At 36.5% G+C, this 21,564-nt stretch overlaps 1 protein-coding gene across 1 annotated transcript in view; it reads left to right on the top strand.

Annotated features, from left to right (window-relative positions):
- SPOCK3 (SPARC (osteonectin), cwcv and kazal like domains proteoglycan 3) overlaps positions 1 to 21,564 on the top strand; it is a 253,756-nt gene that overhangs the window by 219,722 nt on the left and 12,470 nt on the right. The window contains exons 7-8 of the mRNA XM_004717292.2: positions 9,614 to 9,835; positions 15,402 to 15,464. Of these exons, the coding sequence (XP_004717349.1) occupies positions 9,614 to 9,835; positions 15,402 to 15,464 (285 nt within the window). The remainder of the gene's footprint in view (positions 1 to 9,613; positions 9,836 to 15,401; positions 15,465 to 21,564) is intronic.

Here is a 21,564-nt window from a genome sequence, read left to right as displayed (position 1 = left end):
TGATGGTTTTTGTTCTTTGGTGTCTGCTACCTTATCCCTTCAACACCTCATGTTCACACAGGCTCGTGTGCTTCTTCTCTGTGGGTTTTGTTGTTTCCAAGCTACATGGCTGCTTGTTTGACTTCAAGCCTTTAAGACCCCAGGTGCTATATCTTTTAATAGCCGAGCACCATCAGCTTTCTTCACCACATTTGCTTATGTACACGTCTGTCTTCAGCAATCATGTTGGGAAGGTAGGTATCATGAAATGACTGTTTAGTTGAGCAAGGTGCTCTTGTATTAAGGGAATGCGCACGAAGAGGTCCAATGTCCACCTGCCATCCTACTACCAAACCTATAAATATTTGCACCTAGGTCCATTTCCCTCATAATCTTAAATATATATACATATGTACTTATCTGTATTTAGGCTTGTATGTATGCCCTTTGCCTCCTATTCCTTTCCTCTATTTCCTTACACTTTCCTCCCGCCCCATTACCATGTTTAGCCTTCATTCTGGTTTCGGTAATTCCTCTCTCTTATCTTGCCCTTGGTCACTCCCTACCAGTCCTCCCATCCCCTCCCTGCCACTGATTTTGAATCGTGATTCTCTCCTATTTTTTCATGTGTGCATTTATTGCAATAAATGACTGCTTTTGCTGCACCCCTGTATTGGTATGTTGTGTTATAATTCTCATTAGCTTCTAGGAACTTCCTAATTGCCTCTTTTATTGGGCTATGATGTAATCTTTTTTGAGATATGTGTTGTTGAGTTTCCAAGTGGTTGTCTTTGTTTTTCTCTTCTTTCTGTAATTGATTTCCAGTTTAATGGCATTGTGGTTAGAGGTAATGGGTTGACAGAACTCTGCATTTGAATTTTCTCAAGCTTCCTTTATGTCTCAGCATGTGGTCTGTTTTAGAATATAATCCATAGTCATTGGAGAAGAGTGTGTGTGTGTGTGTGTGTGTGTGTGTATTGCTGATGGTTGGAGAGCTCTGTAAATATCTGTGTGGTCAAGTTGAACGACTTTGTGCTTCAACTCTTCCATTTCTTTATTGTGTTTCTACCCGTGGACCTATTTTTCTTTGAGAGGATGTATTAAAATCACCTACTGTAATTGTTGATCTAGTGGTTTCTTTTTATCTCTTTCAGTAATTGGTTGCTGACTTTTCTGGGTTTTTATTTTTTTGGGTGCATAGATGTTTATTATCATTAGGAGTTCTTGGTCTATTGAACCTTTAAACATTAAGTAATGCCCATTTTTGTCTCACATTATGTTGTATAACTTGAAGTATATTTTGTCAGAAATTAATACTGCCACCCCTGTTTTTCTTTTTTTTTTTAATTGCAATTAACTTGTTAAAATTGTCTCCAAGTAGTTCTTTAATTCTCAGTCTGTTTTATATGTGAGATTCAGAAGTGTCTTCTGAAGGTAGCAGATTGATGAATCTTGCTATCTATCCCAGCCTGTTCTCTTTGACTTTTCATTGGCATGTTCAGTCCATTGACATTCAGTATAATTAAATCTAACCATACATTAGTCACTGTCATCGCATACTATTTTTGTTTGATATTTTCCTATGTTCTCCATTTATAAGGCTACGTATGTGTGTGTGAGGAGTTTATTCTTGTCTTGGTTTCTCCACTCAATCTGTAATGTTTTGAGTACTGTTTACAGTGTGTTGGTTTCTGAGCTTATTCTTATCTGTTTACCTTTATATGGGACTGCTTTTATCTCTCTAGCTGCTCTCATGATTCTCCCCTTTTCCTTGAATTTGGATAATTTGACTACTATATATCTTAATTTAGTGAGGGAATGTGGGAGGGTTGGTCCATTTGGTGTTCTCTCTGCTTCCTGACTGGCTATCCTCTCCACCTTTGTAATGTGGATTGGGGAAATTATCTTCCAAGAATTCTCTTACTATTTTAACTGTGGACTTATTTGTTTCTTCTTGCTAGGGTAGCCCAGTAATTCAAAATTTATGTTGCTTCATGGTATCCTACAGCCTTCTCAGGCTTTCTTTTATTCTTTTGCTTTTTGTTTAATTGTTTCTCTAGTTTACTGAATTCTGCTTGGTTTTCTTTGAGTTTGCTGATTCGATTTTCCCTTCCTTGCATTCTATTGGTCAGTTCATCATTTAACTTGTTTTTAACTTCTGATGCTTAATTACTTAACTCCTGAATTTGCTTTAGATGTGAGATAAAGTTTATAATTTCTCCATTTTTTCATCTGTTTTCTGGATTGATCTCCTGAAAATCTCTTGTAAGGCCCTAACCATCATTTTATTTTAGTGTTTATCTGTCAATTCAAGGGTTTTTTCATCGGTGTATTCCATTGAGTTTGGGTGATCTTTAATTATTGGCACTTAATTTCTTTTTTGTGGTAGCTGCTCTAAGCTGTTGTTTGTTTGTTTTGTTAAATTGATGCATACTGCCTGATCTATAGGTGCTTTTGGATTGTGTAAGGGGGGAGGTGTTGGGGCTTTAGAATAGAGGAGGATCAGACAGAGGCTGGAAGTCATATTGTGGGCAGATGAGAAGGGAGTGTTAAATGGGTGGGTGTGAGGACTGTAATATAGGTATTTGGGAGTAGGTCCTAATGGTTATATTATACAAGAAGACTTTCCATTATTCATAATAAATTTTGATGAGTTAGAGAAGTTGGTTGTACAAAATGTGATGCTTCTTGGTAAATAATATAGAGGTGTGCATATTTGGGTTGGTGAAAGCTGTGTCTTGAGGTGCTGTGGGTTAGGGTAGTTGGGGTGTATTAGGTCTACCAAAGTCACTTGTTGCCCCTGTATGTTATTTAGGGAGGGTGAAGTGCTTCTGTTATTCTGCTTAAAACAGAGGACCACTTTATTTTGGATTTCCACTTGACTCAGTGCTATCCACTCGTTGAGCGTGGTTGCGGAACTAGAGGCAAGGCGATGTGGCTGACAGACTTTGTCCGTTCGATCCTGGTAGAAGAGGGGGAAATCCAAGGGGCTGGCACAGTGAGAAGGAAGCTACAGTGAGAGCTCTTAGGGCTCTCCGTGGGGCATCAGCCCATGACCTACTCTTAGGATATAGGCTGTCTTGGGCTATACATGCTAGCAGGTCACAGAACTTTACAGCGTGCTAGCAGGTAACAGAACTAGGTTGGAGGCGTGGATGATGGCAGATGCGGTCCCTTTGATCATGGTAGCTGGAGGGCAAGCCAGAAAATGGGTTTGCTGAAATGCAAGTGTCATGGTGACGTCTCAGGGCTCTCCATTGGTTGCGGGACTGTTTCTTGCCCTGGTAGACATACTGTTTGGGGCTATTACAACACACTGGCGCCGTCCCTCTGTTCCTGACAGGGGAGGGTTAAAGCCAGTAAATGGGCACACTGAAAGGCTAAGTACAATGAGCATTCGTGGCTATCCATGGGTGCATGGGATTGTGACCCACTCTTGGGAAGCAGTCAGTCTTGAGATATTATACCATGCTAGTGGCTCATGGAATTAGGATGAAAGGGGTAGAGTGGCAGGTTCTGTCCCTCTGGTCCTGGTAGGGGTTGGGGGAAATGCACAGACAGGTGTGGTGAAGTAAAAGTACAGCGGCACACACTCCGAACTCTCCATGGGTGAAAATTGGAAAGGGAATCTGAACCAAGAACCCTAGGATACTGGAATTCTAGGCCTACCACCTGATTTCCCAGGATTGGCCTCTTTCTTGATTTCCTGCTTTTACAACGGGAGCTCATGACGGGTGATTCTACATGGGCACCATCTTCCTAGATATCTCTCACTTACTTGCTTTTTAATTTTGAAATGGATTACATTACCCAGTTCTTTTTATGTCACTTAATTCTGACAGTTTTCTAAGCATTATGAATATAAATTTTTAATTTTCATTATTTTTCTTTCATGAATGCTTTTGTTATTTTCATTTTCTTGCCTTTTTGATTGGTTTAATTTTGTTGGACTCAAAATAAGTACTTAATATATCCAAACTCCATTCAGATTTGTTGTGTATTGTATATGCTAATTAAGTCAGGTATACTTATGTAAGGATTATGAAGATAATTCACTAATAATTTCAGCAGTATAGCAACAGGAAGCTACAAGAAACTCAGTACAGTTTCATAATCTGTGGCATGGGGGTTATCATTGTTGAGATCAGTTTGATCTTGGCTAAAAGCAAAGAAGAGAAGAAACACATTTACTTGTGTTTTTGTGACACTGAAAAAATTTGGACTGCATGGATTATAGTAAATTTAGGTAGCTAGGAAGAACAGGAATTCCAGAATAATTTCTTTGGTTCATGTAGAACCTGTCCATGGACCAAAAGGCCATCATTATAATAGAGCGAGGAAATACTGTGTGGTTTAAAATCTGGAAACATATGCCTCAGGGTTGTATTCATAGAGTAGCTGGACTGTGAAGATGAACAGGGTACCAGAATTGGAGGAGAGTTTATTAATAACCTTTGAAAAGCAGATGACACAACCTTGATTGCCGAAAGTGTGGAGGACCTTAAGTGCTTGCTGATGAATATCAAGAATGCAAACTTCAATATGAATTACAACTCCATGTAAAGAAAACCAATATCCTCACATCTAGACCCACAAGTAACATCACAATAAATGGAGAAAAGACTCAAGTTGTCAAAAATTTTATTTACTTGAATCCACAACAAGATGCAATCAAGAGATCAAAGGTTGCATTGCATTGGGCACGTCTGCTTCACAAGACCTCTTTATGGCGTTCACAAGCAAAGGTGTCATTTCAGAACTATGGTGCCACTGGCCCAAGCTATATGTTTACTAGCCTCATATGCATGGGGAAACTGGACATTCAATAAAGAAGACTGAAGAGGAAACATTGCATTTGAATTAGGATGTTGGCAGAGAATACAGAAAGTATTATGGGCTGCCAGACGTGCAAGCAAATCTGTCTTGGAATAAATGCAGCCAGAATCTCCTTAGAATCACAGATGATAAGCTTTACTCCTAGATAGGTTGAATATGTTAGGAGAAACCATTCCTTGAAAAATGACACTATACTTGTTAAGGCAGCAATAAAAACAACAACAAAACCCCAGTTACTGTTCTAGTAGCTGGATTGCATCAGTGGCTGTAACAATGGATTCTTACTAACAATACTGAGGGTAGTGAAAGAGAGGGCATTGTTTTGTTCTGTTGTTCCTGGTGACGCTGTGTGTTAGCACAAATGTGATGACACTTAACAACAACATGGGTCATCCAGATTCTTAGTCTGGCAGTACTGAGGACATCTTCTCTGTTTCTTTATCTCGTTGGATTTATTCTATTTATTCTAAAACTATACAAAATCTTTGGATTCTCCAGAATGAATTCCTCATTTCCCCCCTTTTCTAGTACTGCCTTCACTTCCTCATGTCATGTCAACCTCGCTTGCCCTCCAGCTAAAAACTGTGAAAATAAAAATGCTATCTTCGAAATGTAGACACCCAGCACAATCTGCCTACTTCGATTCACCCTTCATTTCCTTCAGAAAGCAGCATTTTAAGAATTACATCTAGAATTTAAGAATGTATGCAAGAGTGTCAGTCTGGAATGATCTTACTCAGCTATCAGTGCAAGTGGAATTGAAAATAATTTTTCAAAATGCCATCTTAAGACTTCTTATCTGTTTATGGTTTGTAAATGTAGGTTGTAACCCAGTAAAAGTCTCAAAGATTTAAGTCATTAAAAACTGTCATGTGAGTAATTAAAAGGTTGGAGGCTCTGTTAGTCTGGGTAGACTAGCCCATATGTCTGATACCAATCTATAAAGTCCTCTTCAGACTCAGGAAACATATGCAATGATGCTGAATGCAGGACAATCACAGCCCAGTGGGTAGAAAGTCTTTGGGTCCAGTGGCATTGGAAGCATCTCAACGCTGGCAGGGGTCTCTCCATGGCTTCTCCAGCTCCCAGAGCATGGGGTCTATCAGCATAGTGTCTCCAAGGAAGTGAGCAGAGAGTCTCTCCTGCCTCCAAAGAGGAAAAGAACACGTTTCCCAGAATCCTCAGGAGAAAGCCATGCCCACACAGAGGCCTCAATGGCTATGATCTGATTGACAGACTAGACTCCATCCATACACTCTTAATCCTCAAATCGACAAACGATTATATAACTACCACAGCAGCTTTAAATTCCTTCTCTTTTTGATTGTTGTCATGCTCACAAAAAAGTAATTAGTCTCCTAAACTCAATTTCATCAGGTCATTTCCAACTCACTTCAACTCTATAAGGACAAGGTAAAACTTCCCGTATGGGTTTCTGATACTGTAACTATTTACTGGAGTAGAAAGCCTCGTCTTTCTCTCTCATAGACGACCACCTACATGAGTGGTTTCCAACTGCCAACCTTGCAGTTAGCAGCTCAACATATAACCACTACTCTTCCAGGGTTCCTCAATGAAGAATGGGCTCATATAATGGTTACATCCAGCATGGGTCTTACAGAAGGGCACCTAATCTAGTAGGAGACCATGCCTCTGGATGGAGACACAAGTTTTGTTTTGTTTCTAATACAGCTGTGGCAGACCTACAGCTATTTTCTAGCTCTTCATAGTATACTCTCCTTTATAAATGTTGTCTGCAGAACCAAAGTTTCTGCTGTGTCCTTGTCCTCTTGCCAGAACCTAAAAGTTAATTCAGTCCTTTGCAGGGGCTCTCTGCCCCCAATTTCCCAGACCTTTTACTGTCTTCCTTCTTATGGAAATTCCTTCCTGTTTGAAGGCTCTTGTTAAAAGAAATGCATGTTTTCTTCCCTTCACCTCCCTCTATGCTAGGATGCCATTCATTGACCCCTTTTCCCTCTTTCCCTCAATCTGTGTGCAATCCCCAAAGAATCCTACACGGTGGATACTATTTCCCCAAGAAAATCATTAAAGAAGGTTGAGAGGTTTAATCCCAAAGTGACACAAGTTTAAGAGACAGGGCTGTTTGTTTCATTAAAAAAAAGATGACAAAGCAATGGACAGTTGCTGTAACTTTGAACTAGTGTGCCTTGGCAGTAAAACAATGATAATATGCACTATGGACTAGATTTAGTCCTTCAGGTGGAAACTCAAGGTAAACAATGCTCAAGATATAGATTTGGAACAATGATCAGACTTGTAAAGTAAAATAAGAAGAAAAAAACAACAACCAGGTAGACATACTGGAATTAAGTGGAACAGAGGAAACTATCACAGAGCATCAGAAGGACAGACATGCTTACACTCTGGGCCCCTGAAGGACTGCAGAAAGGCATGCTAGGGAGAAACAGTATAAATGAAACTTTAAAAACCTGATATTCCCATTAGCCCAAAGATTCCTAATATAGTTATCAATTTGGTAAGAAGGTCTCTGTATTTTCTTATATATCTTTCGCCACCCCCTCCAAAACAAAAGGTAATCACGACAAAGTGTGGAGATGATCGTAAGTAGCATGGGGAAGGATTGAAGAACCGTCATTCTTCCCTTTCTGGGCTTTCCATGGCAAAGTCCCAGCCAAGCCCAAGCTAGAAGTTGTGTTCATTACAATGATATGTACGAGAGCCAGAACTCAATGGCACTGCCTTATTGTTCAAACTTTAGTAAATTTTTCACCTTTAACAAGGTGCACTTTTACCACTTAGGTTCATTTTAGTGAAACGTTCCTTCTATGGTATGTTCCTGCATTACATTCATTTTGACTTTCAAAAGTTTTATCATATATGAGACTGAACATTTTAAAATTCTAAATTAGTCTGAAAAATCTTTGCTACATAATGGTAAAGCTTAGATAAATAATTCCTGGAACCTTCTGAGTTTCTATACAAGAATAGGGGAAAAAATTTACTAGTGAAGTGATTGTTTTCTGTGTATATATAGATAAACACAGAAACACACACCCATCTAAATATTTATGTGTATATATTATGTATATATTCATGTATACATATATATACATAGACTCCTATAGATTGGCGATTTCTAAATAATATACACATCTAAATGAAATAAAACTAAAATATATTAAACTAATAAGAGGCATGTGGCTAGAGATTTAGATTATATACTATAACTGATGCTAGGTAAATGAGTGACTTCAAGCAATAGAAGTGTGAATACCTCTAGAGAGTTTGTAAGTAGTCAGTAGAGGGGGAAATGTTAAGAAATAAACCTGAAGAATATCAATATTAAAGGGCTAAAGCTGTACCTCGTTATAGCGATAGACTACCATACCTTTGTGTGCTGATGAGTTGGTGGTTCAAACCATCCACATCTTAGTTAGGAGGTCTCTTCCTATATAAGAGCTATTTTTTACAATCCTTAACAAATATAGCTATATCTTCCAATTCAAATAGCTCAGGTTGCTTTTATCGTTTTTAGTTTCTATTGTTTCTTTTAATTCTAATTTATTTCTTGATGTGCTTGAAAACTTTCTACACTAGGTGGTTCATTTTCTTTGAAGTATATATGGAAATATTTATTTAGCCTGTGTTGCTAAACTCTCAGTTAATTGCAAGGAACAGAGGCTGGCATGTCACTCAATCTGGGATTTCTTATTTTATCATTTCACTTTCCTCTCTCTGCACCAATATTCTTTTTATATTATTTCAATTGTAGGCTCATTTAAATAATACTTAGGTTGTTAATTGTAAAAATGTTGTCTTAATAAAACAAAAGCAGAGTAACTATATAAATTACATCATAGCTTTACTTTCTCTGTTTATGTGAAATATCACTACCAATGTGGTCCTATCATTATTCAGAGAATTATTGAATTCCCTGAATTATTATTTATTATGCATCAGTTACATTTATATATAAAGGAATTTTAATTGCCTTGAAAAATTAATGTACTCTTGTTAGTAGGTTATACATATTGTATAGTATGTATGTGCATATAATACAACAAAGAAGGATAGAGCCATGGTTAAAAGCTTAGCTGACAACTGAAAAGTGGTGGTTTGAATCCACCAACTACTCAAGGAGAGAAAGATGTGGAATTCTTACAGCCTTGGAAACCTTGAGGGGCAGTTCTCCTCTGTCCTGCACGGGCTCCATAGTCAAAATTTACTCAGTGGCAATGGGTTTATGACAGCACCTATTATGATAACCTTTTACTCAGAAGAAGCTTGAAAAATAAAAATGTTAACAGAGGACAATATATGATGTAATAACTTTTGTAAATAATATATAATATACTAGTAATTGCCATTTAAGATTATTTCTAAGTAACATGTTTTATCTGTTATTTAATTAATCCTTGAAACTATCCTGTGAGGGAGTTATTACTATCTCTACTTTACTAGAAACCAGCTTATCCAAGATGAATTTTAAGCCCTGCATAGTTGACTCTTGTTTGACTTGATTCCCTTCATTAACCATTTAATGCAGTCGTTCTCAACCTTCCTCATGCTGCAACCCTTTAATACCGTTCCTCATGTTGTGGTGACCCACAACCATAAAATTATTTTCGTTGCTTCTTCATAACTATAATTTTGATAATGTAATGAATCGGGCAAACCCTGTGAAAGGGTCATTCAACCCCCAAAGGGGTTGCAACTCACAGGTAGAGAACCGCTGATTTAAGGTATTGCTTTATTTTTCTTACTGCTGATGGCATCTTTCAGATTGACCTAATAATGTTCTGTATTTGTTTTTTAGGATTTGATACTAGTATTTTACCAATTTGCAAAGATTCACTTGGGTGGATGTTTAACAGGCTTGATACAAACTATGACCTGCTACTGGACCAGTCAGAGCTGGGAAGCATTTTCCTTGATAAGAATGAACATTGTACCAAAGCATTCTTCAATTCTTGTGACACTTACAAAGATAGCTTGATATCTAACAATGAATGGTGCTACTGTTTCCAGAGACAGCAAGGTAAATGATTCAGATAGTTGACAAGCATGCCGAACTTATATATTTCTTCATAATGGTAAATGCTTTTCTAATTTGAATGCTTAATAAAGGAACAAATAAACAGCATGCTGAACCAGATGGCTTTACTAGAGATTCAAAACATGCTAAATAAGAGGGGAAAAGTAATTAATATTTTACATTAATATAGTTCATTATAGTTTCCATTATAAACAGCCAAAAAGCATGAGATATTAGAACATAGATAGTAAAAGTAATCATTAAAATTAATTTGCTATCTTTTTTGCATATGGTGTAAAATAAATGTTTTTTATCTCTATACTGTGGACTGTTAAGGTGGCCTTTTGGGATCTTACTAAATCAACCACAACATTCACCATATCATTATTTTTACTCATTTAATTTTAAAATGATTTCGTTTTTCAGACTCTGTGAAATAGCAATTAAAAATTAGCTAGCTAGGAAAGTGTCAAGAATTTCGAAGATGTGAAGTAAAACAACAAGTTGGATGAATGCTAGTATCTCATGCATCCCTCTATATAAGAAAATATAAAATGATTATAAAATTAATAATGCTATGTAATGAATTTATATAATCAAAAATAAGAATATATATATATATAATTCAGCTCATGATATATATTTAGAAAAATGAGAAAATTACATAGCATATTTTATAAATGTCTATATATAGGTGATTATGGTGCTATTATTTAAAAATGGGAATTGGTTAATGGTGCTATTGTAACTCTATTTAAAATATCTTAACAACTTAGAAAATAAACTAGAGTATACTAATGATTCTAAATTTTTCATATTAAGACAAATACATTATACAAATTATTTTTCCATCTGAATTAATTTTTTCATGTATTAAAAATTAAAAGTTATATTAAATCACAAATAAAACTAAACAAATTTTAAAATCTTTGCCATTGAGTCAACGCCTTCTTAGAGCAAGACAATACAGTATTTCTGAGCTCAATACCCCACCTACAGTATCACTATTGATAATAGCTTAATAAAGATTGCATACTAGTTTAACAGTTCATAAAAATTTAAAAAGAAACTCATAAATACAGTTATCTGATCAAAATATTTTAAGTCATACTCAGGATGCATACACACGCACAATTGGCTTTACATTTCCATATAAGCTTTGCAAGTCACAAACATTCATTTGTCAGTATTTTTGTACTGTGGCGGCTTGTGGGTTCCCATGATGCTGGAAGCTATGCCATTATTCGTTCAAATGTCAGCAAAATCATGGTGGTAGACTGACAGCAGTAGACAAAACCAACTATGAAGAAGCATGGTGATAGACCTCTAAAACAACTGGCCAGGGAAAACATTGTCTTCCATAAGGGGGTGCCTCCCTCCAAAACAGAAAAAAGCTCTGCTGGACAGAGCTTTCATAGTACGCATTTTTTCCACTAGGCAAGCACCCAGCAACTCTCAGCTATTGCACCCAGTGGCATCGCCTAGGAAGGGTCTTCAGTTACTCGAACCTCGTTTCTTGTGGTGGCTCATTTAAGAGGAAAGGATGTGGCTGTGAAATTTTGTTTGCTGCTTGGGGAAAATGCTGTAGAAACTCCTGTGACATTGAACACAGCTTACAAGGACAGCACTGTGGGAAAAACAAGAGTACCAGTGGTTTTCTCCTTTCAACAATGGTCAAATGTTGATTGATGACAAACCTAGCTCCAGATTTCCATCAGCTTCCCGAATGGATGAAAATGTAGACAAAATTTGTGGACTTGTGCTCAAAGACCTACAATGGACCTTTAAAGATATGTGGAAGTTATCTGGACTATCTTGAGTTCAGTTCAGCGAATTTTAATAGAAGATTTGGGAATGAGACGGGTCGCTGAGAACCTTGTGCCTCGGGTTCTGACTGATTAGGAAAAAGAGCTTTGAGTGGAAACATGCCTGGCTTTGAAAGAACAGCTCCTAAGTGACCCAGACTTTTTTCCAACGCCGTTACCGGTGAGGAGACATGTGCTTTTCTGATGACCCCCAAATCAAACATCAATCAAGTCAGTGGAAGATGCCATTGTCACTTCGCCCCCCAAATGCTCATCAAGTGAAATTAAAGATCAAGATGATGCTCATTTGTTTTTTTGATGCGATGGGGATAGTACAATTGGAGTTCATACCACCACGTCAGACTTATTCAAGCTTTCTATTTAGAGATTCTGAAAAGATTGCGTAACAGTGTACAACAAAAAAGGCCTGACTTGTGGCAGACTAGAAACTGGTTTTGCCACCATGACAATGCACCTGCTCATGCAGCCATCTCAGTACACCAGTTTTTAGCAAAAAAAAACAACATGCCTCTCACCCCATGCACCTTACTCACCTGACCTGGTTCTGTGAGACTTTTTATTTATCCACAAATGACAAAGGACATTAAAAGTCAGTAATTTGATGAAATAGAAGAGGTGAAGAAAAAAGGAGGGAAATGCTGTCAGGCATCCAAACAGATCTTGAAAACTGTTTCCAAGAATGGAATCGCAGATTTGAGAAATGTATTAAGTGTAGTGGAGAGTACTTTGAAGGTAATAAGGTTGGCTTGTAAAACAAATTAAATACATGCCTTTGGGGGAAATTTTCCATTCTTTTTGGGGGTACTCCCTTATATTATAGTGCTGGTATATCAGTCCCTCACATTAGAAGGCAGTAAAATTACAATTTCAGAAAAGATACTTCCTTATATTAAAATCAAGTTTATCAATGGTGAAGTAAAGCTGTAAGATCTTTGTTTACTCACTTGACATAACTTAAATCGAGAAGAAACAGCTATGAACATTCATCAATAATCAGAACATGGAATACACAAAGTATAAAGCTAGCAAATTTTGAATTAATCACAAATTAAATGAAATACATCAAAATAATATCCTAGGATTTTGTGACCTGAAAATGGACTGTTTTTCACCACTTTGAATTGGATAACCATTTGACCTACTGTGCTAAGAAAATGAATTGAAGAGGAATATTGTTGCATTCAGCATGAAACAGAACATTTAAAGATCTCTCCTGAAGTATAAGATCAATTGTGGAAAAATATAGTATGTTGATATAAATGATGCTATAGAGCATATGATATAATTTTGCAAGATTAATAACTTATCCATTGCAAATACCTTTTAACAACATAGACATCTAGCTACATACATGGACCTAGTTGGATGGAACATCATTGAATCACACTGACAACATTTATAGAAAGAGATCACGGAGAATACATTATAATCGGTAAGAATGAGGCCAAGACTTGATTGAGGTGCACACGATCAATTGCTCATTTGAGCATTCAAGTTGAAGAAAATTGAAACAAATCCACGTGAGTCCAAATACAACCTTGTGTATATTTCACCTGAATTTAGAGACCATTTCAGGAATATATTTTATATACTAAATACTAATGACTGAAGAGCAGGAAAACTGTGGGATGAAATCAAGAACATCATTCAAGAAGAAAGCTAAAGATTATTGGGGGGGAAAACAGAGAAGAACGAAAAGATTAAATGATGTCAGAGGAGACGCTGAAACTTGCTTTTGAATGTAGGGTAGCTGAAGCAAGTGGAAGAAATGGTGAACTGGAAAGAGCTGCACAAATCCAAGGAAGCTGTAAAAGGAGAGAGCTATATTTTATCTTTGATTATGGACTATAGTAGAAAAGTTTACTTGCTTTTGGAGGGGGGTGCTGAATTATTTCTTGAAAAGGGAGGGGTAGACTAAATAAGTGTGAGAACCTATGTGCTGCACTGTAAGCACATTGTCTGGTTATGTTTGAACGTTCATATAATTGGTTAGGTTGCTAACCTTTGGTCTAGAATTAACTCTTTCAAGTGGGTTTAATTGACAAATAAATTATATTGAACTTCTCTAGTTATATGTAGAATTATGAGCTGTTAATTAAACTTCTCTAGTTATATGTAGAATTATGAGCTGTTTCATATGTAAATAATAGGAGGAAATGTTATAAGGTCAAATATTACCTGTATTTGAGAAGCCCAATCTCTCAAGGTTTCTCTTGTAAGCCTGACATGTTCCTCTCAACCTGTCATATAGTTCTGACAGACAACTTTGAAAATCAGGATGGTTTTGTAAGGTTAAAAATCAGGACTTAGAATCAAATGCACTTGAAGTTTCAAAGAATCTATTTGGTAAAGTGCACACACACACACACACACACACACAAGATTTTTGGTTTAGAAACTGATTTCAATATAATAGGCAAACTTCAACTAGACTGCTAGTTCTTTTTCTGAGACATCATACTTATAGGACCAGAAATTTAAAATGTTGATTTGTGTAAAAGTGTACTAATCAGTTTGATAACTGTTCCTAAAATAATTAATACTTAGTACGAGAGACTCAAGATTGTCAAGCAAATTGAAAATTGGACACATTTTGAAATGAAGTGAAAAAATAAAATAATTTATTCAAGATTTACAATAAAATTACTTTATCTTCAGATTTAGAGTCCCTAGGAAGAATACATTTAACCTAAAATATTAAGTGATCTAATAGATAGTAATCACCTTATTCTTTTCCTTCATTTCATTTTCTATTTTAGTAAATCAATATTATACCACGGAAAAGTGATTTAAAATTTGTATCAGCTGGGCAATGCTTTTCTTCTCCTTAGCAAAATGTAGTACAAGATAATAGTTTGTTTTATTGTTTCAATAGTTTAATGAAATTTTATAGAGTTAGCATTAACTTCAAGAGTTTAGGAATATAAAATACACTGCATTATTTTCAGGTAAGAATACATAAAATAAGAAATAAGGGCATCCATTCTCCAGCCTTGATCTTGCTCCTTCAAATTTATTTTTGTACCTGAATTTCAAAGACTATTTTGTCTGTCATTTATACTAAAACTGCTATTTGTATGGTGTAAATTGAAGAGCACAGAATTCTTTGCTGAGGGTTTGAGAGATGGAAGTACCATATTCAAAAGCATAAAGATATGTGAAGTTTTTTTCACATTAATAAGTATTTTTGCTCACATGAATAAATATTTCTGTTATTTTGTAGCAATACTTTTATACTAGCCCTCATAACAAAGCTACTTCTCTATATTCTGTACAGAATTGTAAAGCAGGAGGAAAAGAGCTAATTAATTGTTTTTGTACAAGTTAATTAGTAGAATTTATGTGGATGAGTTGATATTTCTTTAATTATATAGGAAGTAACTTGCATCATATAAGTATTTATACAGTTAATATTTTATTCAGCCAGTCAAAACATTCTAAAAATAATCAAATGCTCTAATATTAATTAAAAGCAGGAGAGTCTCATAGATATATACAAAAGTTTACGGAAATATTTCATATATCAAATCATTTTCCATTATTTATTGTAGCCACCTTGCATGTGTGTAAAATGTGTGTGTGTGTGTATTCACACACAAGCATTGTACATACCTAGATATGTATTTTTATAAGTTCACCAACTAACAAGTGTATCCTAAGCCTTAAAATCTTTGATAATGTAGAAATCATAACATCTTTCTTTTGCTATAATCCTTGAATTAACATTTTTAATGCCATCGCAGATCCACCTTGCCAGACAGAGCTCAGCAATATGCGGAAGCAGCAAGGGGTACAGAAGCTCGGAGGTGAGTAATAGATAATTCTTCTGAGGGCTTTATTGCTATGTAGATAGCCCCCAGGAAAAAGAAACATAAAATCAATATTAATCCAACAAAGATTAGACTGCACTAAATTTCAGCAACAAAATATATGAAGTTTTTTTAAAGCCATTTAACTTACTTTTAGTAACCAAACTATTGAAAGATATTATGTCTGCTTTATTACCTTAATATAATATTCATTTTTAGATTTATTAAGCAAAAAGGAGATTTAAACAATGTTAAAATTAAAGCATCAGCAGAAACTTCAATTCTAAAACTGTGGTTAACAATTCAAAAATCGATGGCTATATATACATGAGATTTAGATCAAACACTGAAACACTGTCAGAGTACTATATATATATAGCAATGTGGATCAAATACCTAAAAGCAAAATGTAAAACTATAAAGATCATTAAAAACACATAAGGACAAGTTCAGCTGAAGACTAACCTAAAATTAGGTAGATATTTGCTTCAAAACATGTTAGTAGAAAGAGAATAAACATAATGGAAACAATATTTTGGCAATGATATATATAACATGACACAAAATCTTAAAATTCACATCTAACAAGGCAAACAATTCAATTCATAAGTGAGCAGAGGACATGAACAGACACTTCACTAAGAGAAGACTTTCAGGCAACTAACAGGAAGAAATGCTTATACCAATGAGCCATTAGAGAGATGCAAATCCAAACAACAATGGCATATCTGCATATCCTAGCATGTAGCAAAGTTCAAATAAATAGAAAAAACAAATGTTAGTGAGTGTGTGGAGAGAATGATGGCCAATACACTGCTGGCCAAAATGTAAAACATTGCAACCACTATGCAAAATGATATGGTGAGTGTTTAAAAAGTTGGAAACAGAAGACTTTGTGATCCAGGAATCTCACTACTAGGTGCGTGTACCTAACAAAATAACAATCCCAGTTCACACAGATGTATGCACAATCATAATCTTCACAGTATTGCTCATAATAGTAAAATGATAGAAACAACTTAAGAGTCCATTAATATATGAGGGAATACACCAACCAAAGTACATATACTTGAATAGTAATGGAATACTACTTATATTAATGAATAGTAATGAATCTTTCAAACACCTTAGGACATGGGTGAACTTTTAAGATATTTTGGTGAGTGAAATATGACTATCACAAAAGTACACAGATTATATGGGACCATGAATTTTAAAAGTGGAGAAAAGGTTTGCACGTAGAATGAATCAACTTTGATGGTTACCAATTCTGCAGCAGACGGGATGATAAATAGCTATATAGATTGTTGTCATGTAATGATTTGGATGAAGAGAATGACCATATACAATATATAATAAGGGGTAAATTTACACAAAATGATCCAAAGGAAGGCACTATGAAGAACAGAAGAGTTTAGGCATTAAAAATAAATCCTATTACACATAATGCTGGAATAAAAATAATAGCAATAACCTAGGAGTGTTTCCATAGATACTACAGCTGAGCATGAGTGGAAAGACAAATAGGACTACACCCCAGAATACATATCAGGTTGATTGAGGATATTTTCACATATGTGTTTATATGTTATATAGGGTGGCTAGGAGTCAGAATTGACTAACAGCAGTGAGATTGAATTCTGGAGTTTGGTAAATGTGTCCATGAACATTTAATATATCACACCCAAAACACCATACTCATTGCCAATGGGTCGATGCGGACTCATAGCTACTGTATGGACACAGTAGGGGTGTTCTTGTGAGTTTCTGAGACTATAACTCTTTGCGGCATTAGAAAACCCTGTCTTTCTCACACTATAGCATACAGAGGGAAAATTAAGAAAACTTCTTAGCCATAACCAATGAGCTTGAGAAAATGAGCCGTGGCGTCTCAGAGCTTAGGACCATAGTCTTACAGGACACTAACCTAAATTGGCACAATGTAATCTATAAAGATAATGCCTATATCCTATGTGGTGAGTAGAAACTGAAAGTTAACAACTATTGATTCCTCCCATTTGAGAGCAAAAATGAGTAAAGAAAATCAAAGGTGCATGGAAAAATTGATCCAAAAAACTAATGGCCACAGCACCCAATTTCCATTACCCTGAAGCCAGAAGAACTAGACAGTGCCCAGCTACCACTGTTGAGTGCTCATAAAGACATCACAGTGAATGTCCTGAGTAGAGTGGGAGTAAAGTGTGAAACCAAAGTCAAGATCATAAAACAAAGATGAGGATTACTGGTTGATAGAGTATAATGGAACCCCTAAGACAATGTCCTTAGATATCCTTCGAGCTTAAAACCAAAATTACACTTGTGGTTTAGCTTTCAAACAATAATAGGCCTTTATTGTGAACAATAAAGAATCACCAATGTTATGCCTAGTGTGTGCCTAGATATAACGCTTAGAAGGCACACAGAGATAGGAAAGATGGCGATATGAGAAAGGTAAGCACAGGGACGAAATGGGAAGTGTGCTATTACATCATGGATATTGCACTCAGTGTTGCACAACAAAATGTGTGTGCATTGTTGAATTTAGAAACAATTTACTTTGTAAATTTACACAAAAGTTAAAACTCAAAAAGAAATAATGGTCATATATATGAGGAGATAACAAAACATGGGATTTTTTTTCAAAGTTGTGTTTAAAAAATTTTTTATAAAACAACCTTATCACCTTCAAAGTATTCTCCATTACACTTAATACATTTGTCATGCCTGTGATTCCATTCTTGGAAACAATTTTCAAACTCATCTGTTTGGATGGCACATAGAACCTCCCTCATCATTTTCTTCACCTCTTCTGTGTTGTCAAATTGCTGTCCTTTCATGTCCCTCTTCATTTGTGGAAACAAAAAGTCGTACAGAACAAGATCAGGGGAGAGTAAGATGCATGGGGCAAGAGAGGCATGCTGGTTTTTGCCAAAAACTGGCACATTGAGGTGGTTGCTTGAGCAGGTGCATTGTCATGGTGACAAAACCAGTCCCCCATCTGCCACAAATTAGGCCTTATTGGTAGCATGCTGTTATGCAATCTTTTCAGATCCTCTAAATAGAAAGCTTGATTTAAAGGCTGACCTGATAGAACAAACTCCAAATGTATTAAGAGTCAACATTTTTATCTATTCAGGAAGTTGACAGATGTCCACAAGAGATTTGTCATCAATTGACATTTCACCTTTTTTTGAAATGAGAAAAACACTCATACACTTGAGTTTTTCCCATAGTGCTGTCCTTGTAAACTGTGTTCAATAGCACAACAGTTTCTTCATCATTTTTCCTAAGCAGGAAGTAAAATTGCATAGCTGCACGCTGTTCACTTAAATCAGCCATCGCAAAAAATGAGGTTTGAGGAAACTGCTTTTACAAAAAAATTCACTGTGACCAGAGAGAACCTTCCTAGGCCACCCCACTGAGTGCACTACCTCAGAGCAAGTTGCTTGCTAGTTGCCTAGTGTGAAAAATTCATGATATGAAAGCTTTACTCTACCCAGCACAATTCCAGTGTATTGTTTGTTTTTTGATACCCGCTTATATGTCATTTGAAACAAATGCATTGTGGTAGTTACATAATCTGGTATTGTAAAGGGATGGAGTCTAGCCTGTCAATCAGGTCACAGCTTGATGACCTCATTTGGAGGTGCCTTGGAGATCAATAAGCTCACTGGAGGCCAGATAAACTCACTCCCTGCAAGATATTATTGACGATGAGCGTGTTAGAGCCATGCTGATGCAGCCAGAGCCATGGAGCTGGAGGAGCTATGTAGAGACCCATGCCAGACCTGAGATGCTTACAATGCCACTGGAACCACAAGATTTTCCACCTGCTGGCCCATGATCTTCCTGCATTTGGTGTCATTGCATGTGTTTCATGAGTCTGAAGAGCACTTTATAGATTGGTATCAGACATTGGACTTACGGACTTGATCTGGACTGGGCTGGGATGTTTTCTCAATATTTAATTGTTCTTGTATATAAAGCTCTTTCTTATACACATTTGAGTATCTATTAATTTGTTTCTCTAATCAATCCAGACTAACACGTTTGTTGAGATTTGGCAAAATTATTCTCAGATAACCTAAGAGAGATTCAAAGATTTTTTTAAAGTGTGTTTCATTTTTACTTATTACTGACTTACAGTTAGTGCATAAATACACATGTAATCATTTATATAAATAAATTCTCATTGTCATTAATTAGATTACAACTATAGAAATTGTAGGATAGAATGGACCTGTCATATCATAGTTTCCAAGGCTGTGAATCTTCGCAGAAGCAAACTGCAACTGGAGTGTCTGATCAGTTTAAGACACTGGCTTTTTATTGATCCCCCCAGCCCTGTCTCCAGGAGTCCATATACATGAGGAGAGATGTACATCAGGGTGTACTCCTTAACCATTGTTATTCAGGTTTTACTATATGACAAAGAATGTGATGTAGGGATTGGAGGAACACTTATTAACAACATACCATATGCAGATAAAGATCAAAGACAATAGCTTTCAACATGGATTATATTTCAACATTAAAAAATATCTTTACACCAGACCAATAAGAAATATCAGGATAAAAGCAACAGGGATCGCATTTGTCACATTTTCCGATTTATTTTAATCAATCTATTTCTGTTGAAGCAGCAGTCAAAAATCAAATGATATATTGCAGTGACAAAACCTTCTGCAAGAGACTTCTTTAAATTGTTTAAAAAACTTCATAGGTCAGACATCGGCCAGACTCTGGCTCATGTAGCTGTGAAAGATGACAACTGGAAGCAGTATGACAAAGCAGGAAGGTCACAGGATGCAGAGCAAATGAATCAAGGTCAGCAGTCTGCTGAACACCCTTGAATCAGAAGTCAAAGAAGAGGAGATCAATGAACAAGACACACGATCCAGATCCAGTAGGGGCAAGCCCTCTCAGCTCCGCTCTCAGTATCTGCCTTATATAAATGGCCACAACCTCAAGGACATGTCATCAGGCTGTCACATTATTGACAGGTTAGGCTCAGCCCCACCTTCAAATAGGAGTGTCTAGTTGGCATAGATTGTAACCATCAGAGTTGTATTTCCAATTGCTTCATATGCATAAGAAAAAGGGATTACTGATTTATAAATTATCAAGGGTTCATGAGGGAGGGAGGGTGGGGGAGCAAGGGTGAAAAATGAGGAGCTGATACCAAGGGCTCAAGTAGAAAGATGATAGCAATATATGTACAAATGTGCTTGACACAAGAATGGATGTATGGATTGTGATAAGAGCTGTATAAGCCCCCGATAAAATGATTTTTTTTTAAAAGAGAAAGAAAAGTTTTTTAAAAGAGGGACTACAAACATGCAAGACCTAAGATGAACTGGTGCATTTCAATTATGGTGTTGGCAGAGACTACTGAATGTACCAGGAACTGCCAGAAGAATGAAGAAATATTTCTAGGAATGAAAAGAATATTCCTTAGATATAAGGATGGTGAAACTTTATCCCAAATGTTTTGAATGTATTATCATGTCTTTGGAGAAGAACCTCATGCTTCATAAAGTAAAAGGTCAGTGTACTGTCCTCAAACTTGTCCTCAAAACATAAATAATACACTAGCATGGAACAGTGAACTAACAGAGAGGATGATGGGTCCGGGCCCAAGCCAAGTTATGTTGACCCCTTCCCCAGAAGAAGGCAATACAGAGGACAGCACTGAAGATATAGTTTGGGGAGAAAGGCAGGACTGTCCAGACCACACAGGAGTGAACTGAGAGAGAGAGAAGCAGAGAGAGAGAAAAAACATTATTGTGCCTCACCAATCCTCAGGGATGACATCACGGCTCGGAGAAGCCAATGCACAGACAGGACCATAGGGCTAGCCCAACCACATGACATGACGTTCCCTCACTGATCCATAGCATTACAGGGGACAGCACTGCAGACTGTGGAAAGTGTGCCCAGTCTTCCCCATGCACAGCGGGATGAAACACAAAGGGAGTCAACAGGAACAAGGGAAACAAAGTAACCAAGTCCCTGAGGAATCCTGAAAACAGACTTCTGACTTGAGGGACAGGGCTTGGCACCTCATCAGACTTGATCAGAAAACATACATAAGGGT

Source organism: Echinops telfairi, unplaced genomic scaffold, assembly GCF_000313985.2.
Source record: "Echinops telfairi isolate 266 unplaced genomic scaffold, ASM31398v2 ScPeMD7_5426;HRSCAF=6270, whole genome shotgun sequence".
NCBI classification, from domain to species: Eukaryota; Metazoa; Chordata; class Mammalia; order Afrosoricida; family Tenrecidae; genus Echinops; species Echinops telfairi.
Note: the sequence above shows the minus strand (reverse complement) of the source record. Positions and strands in the feature narration are given on the sequence as shown.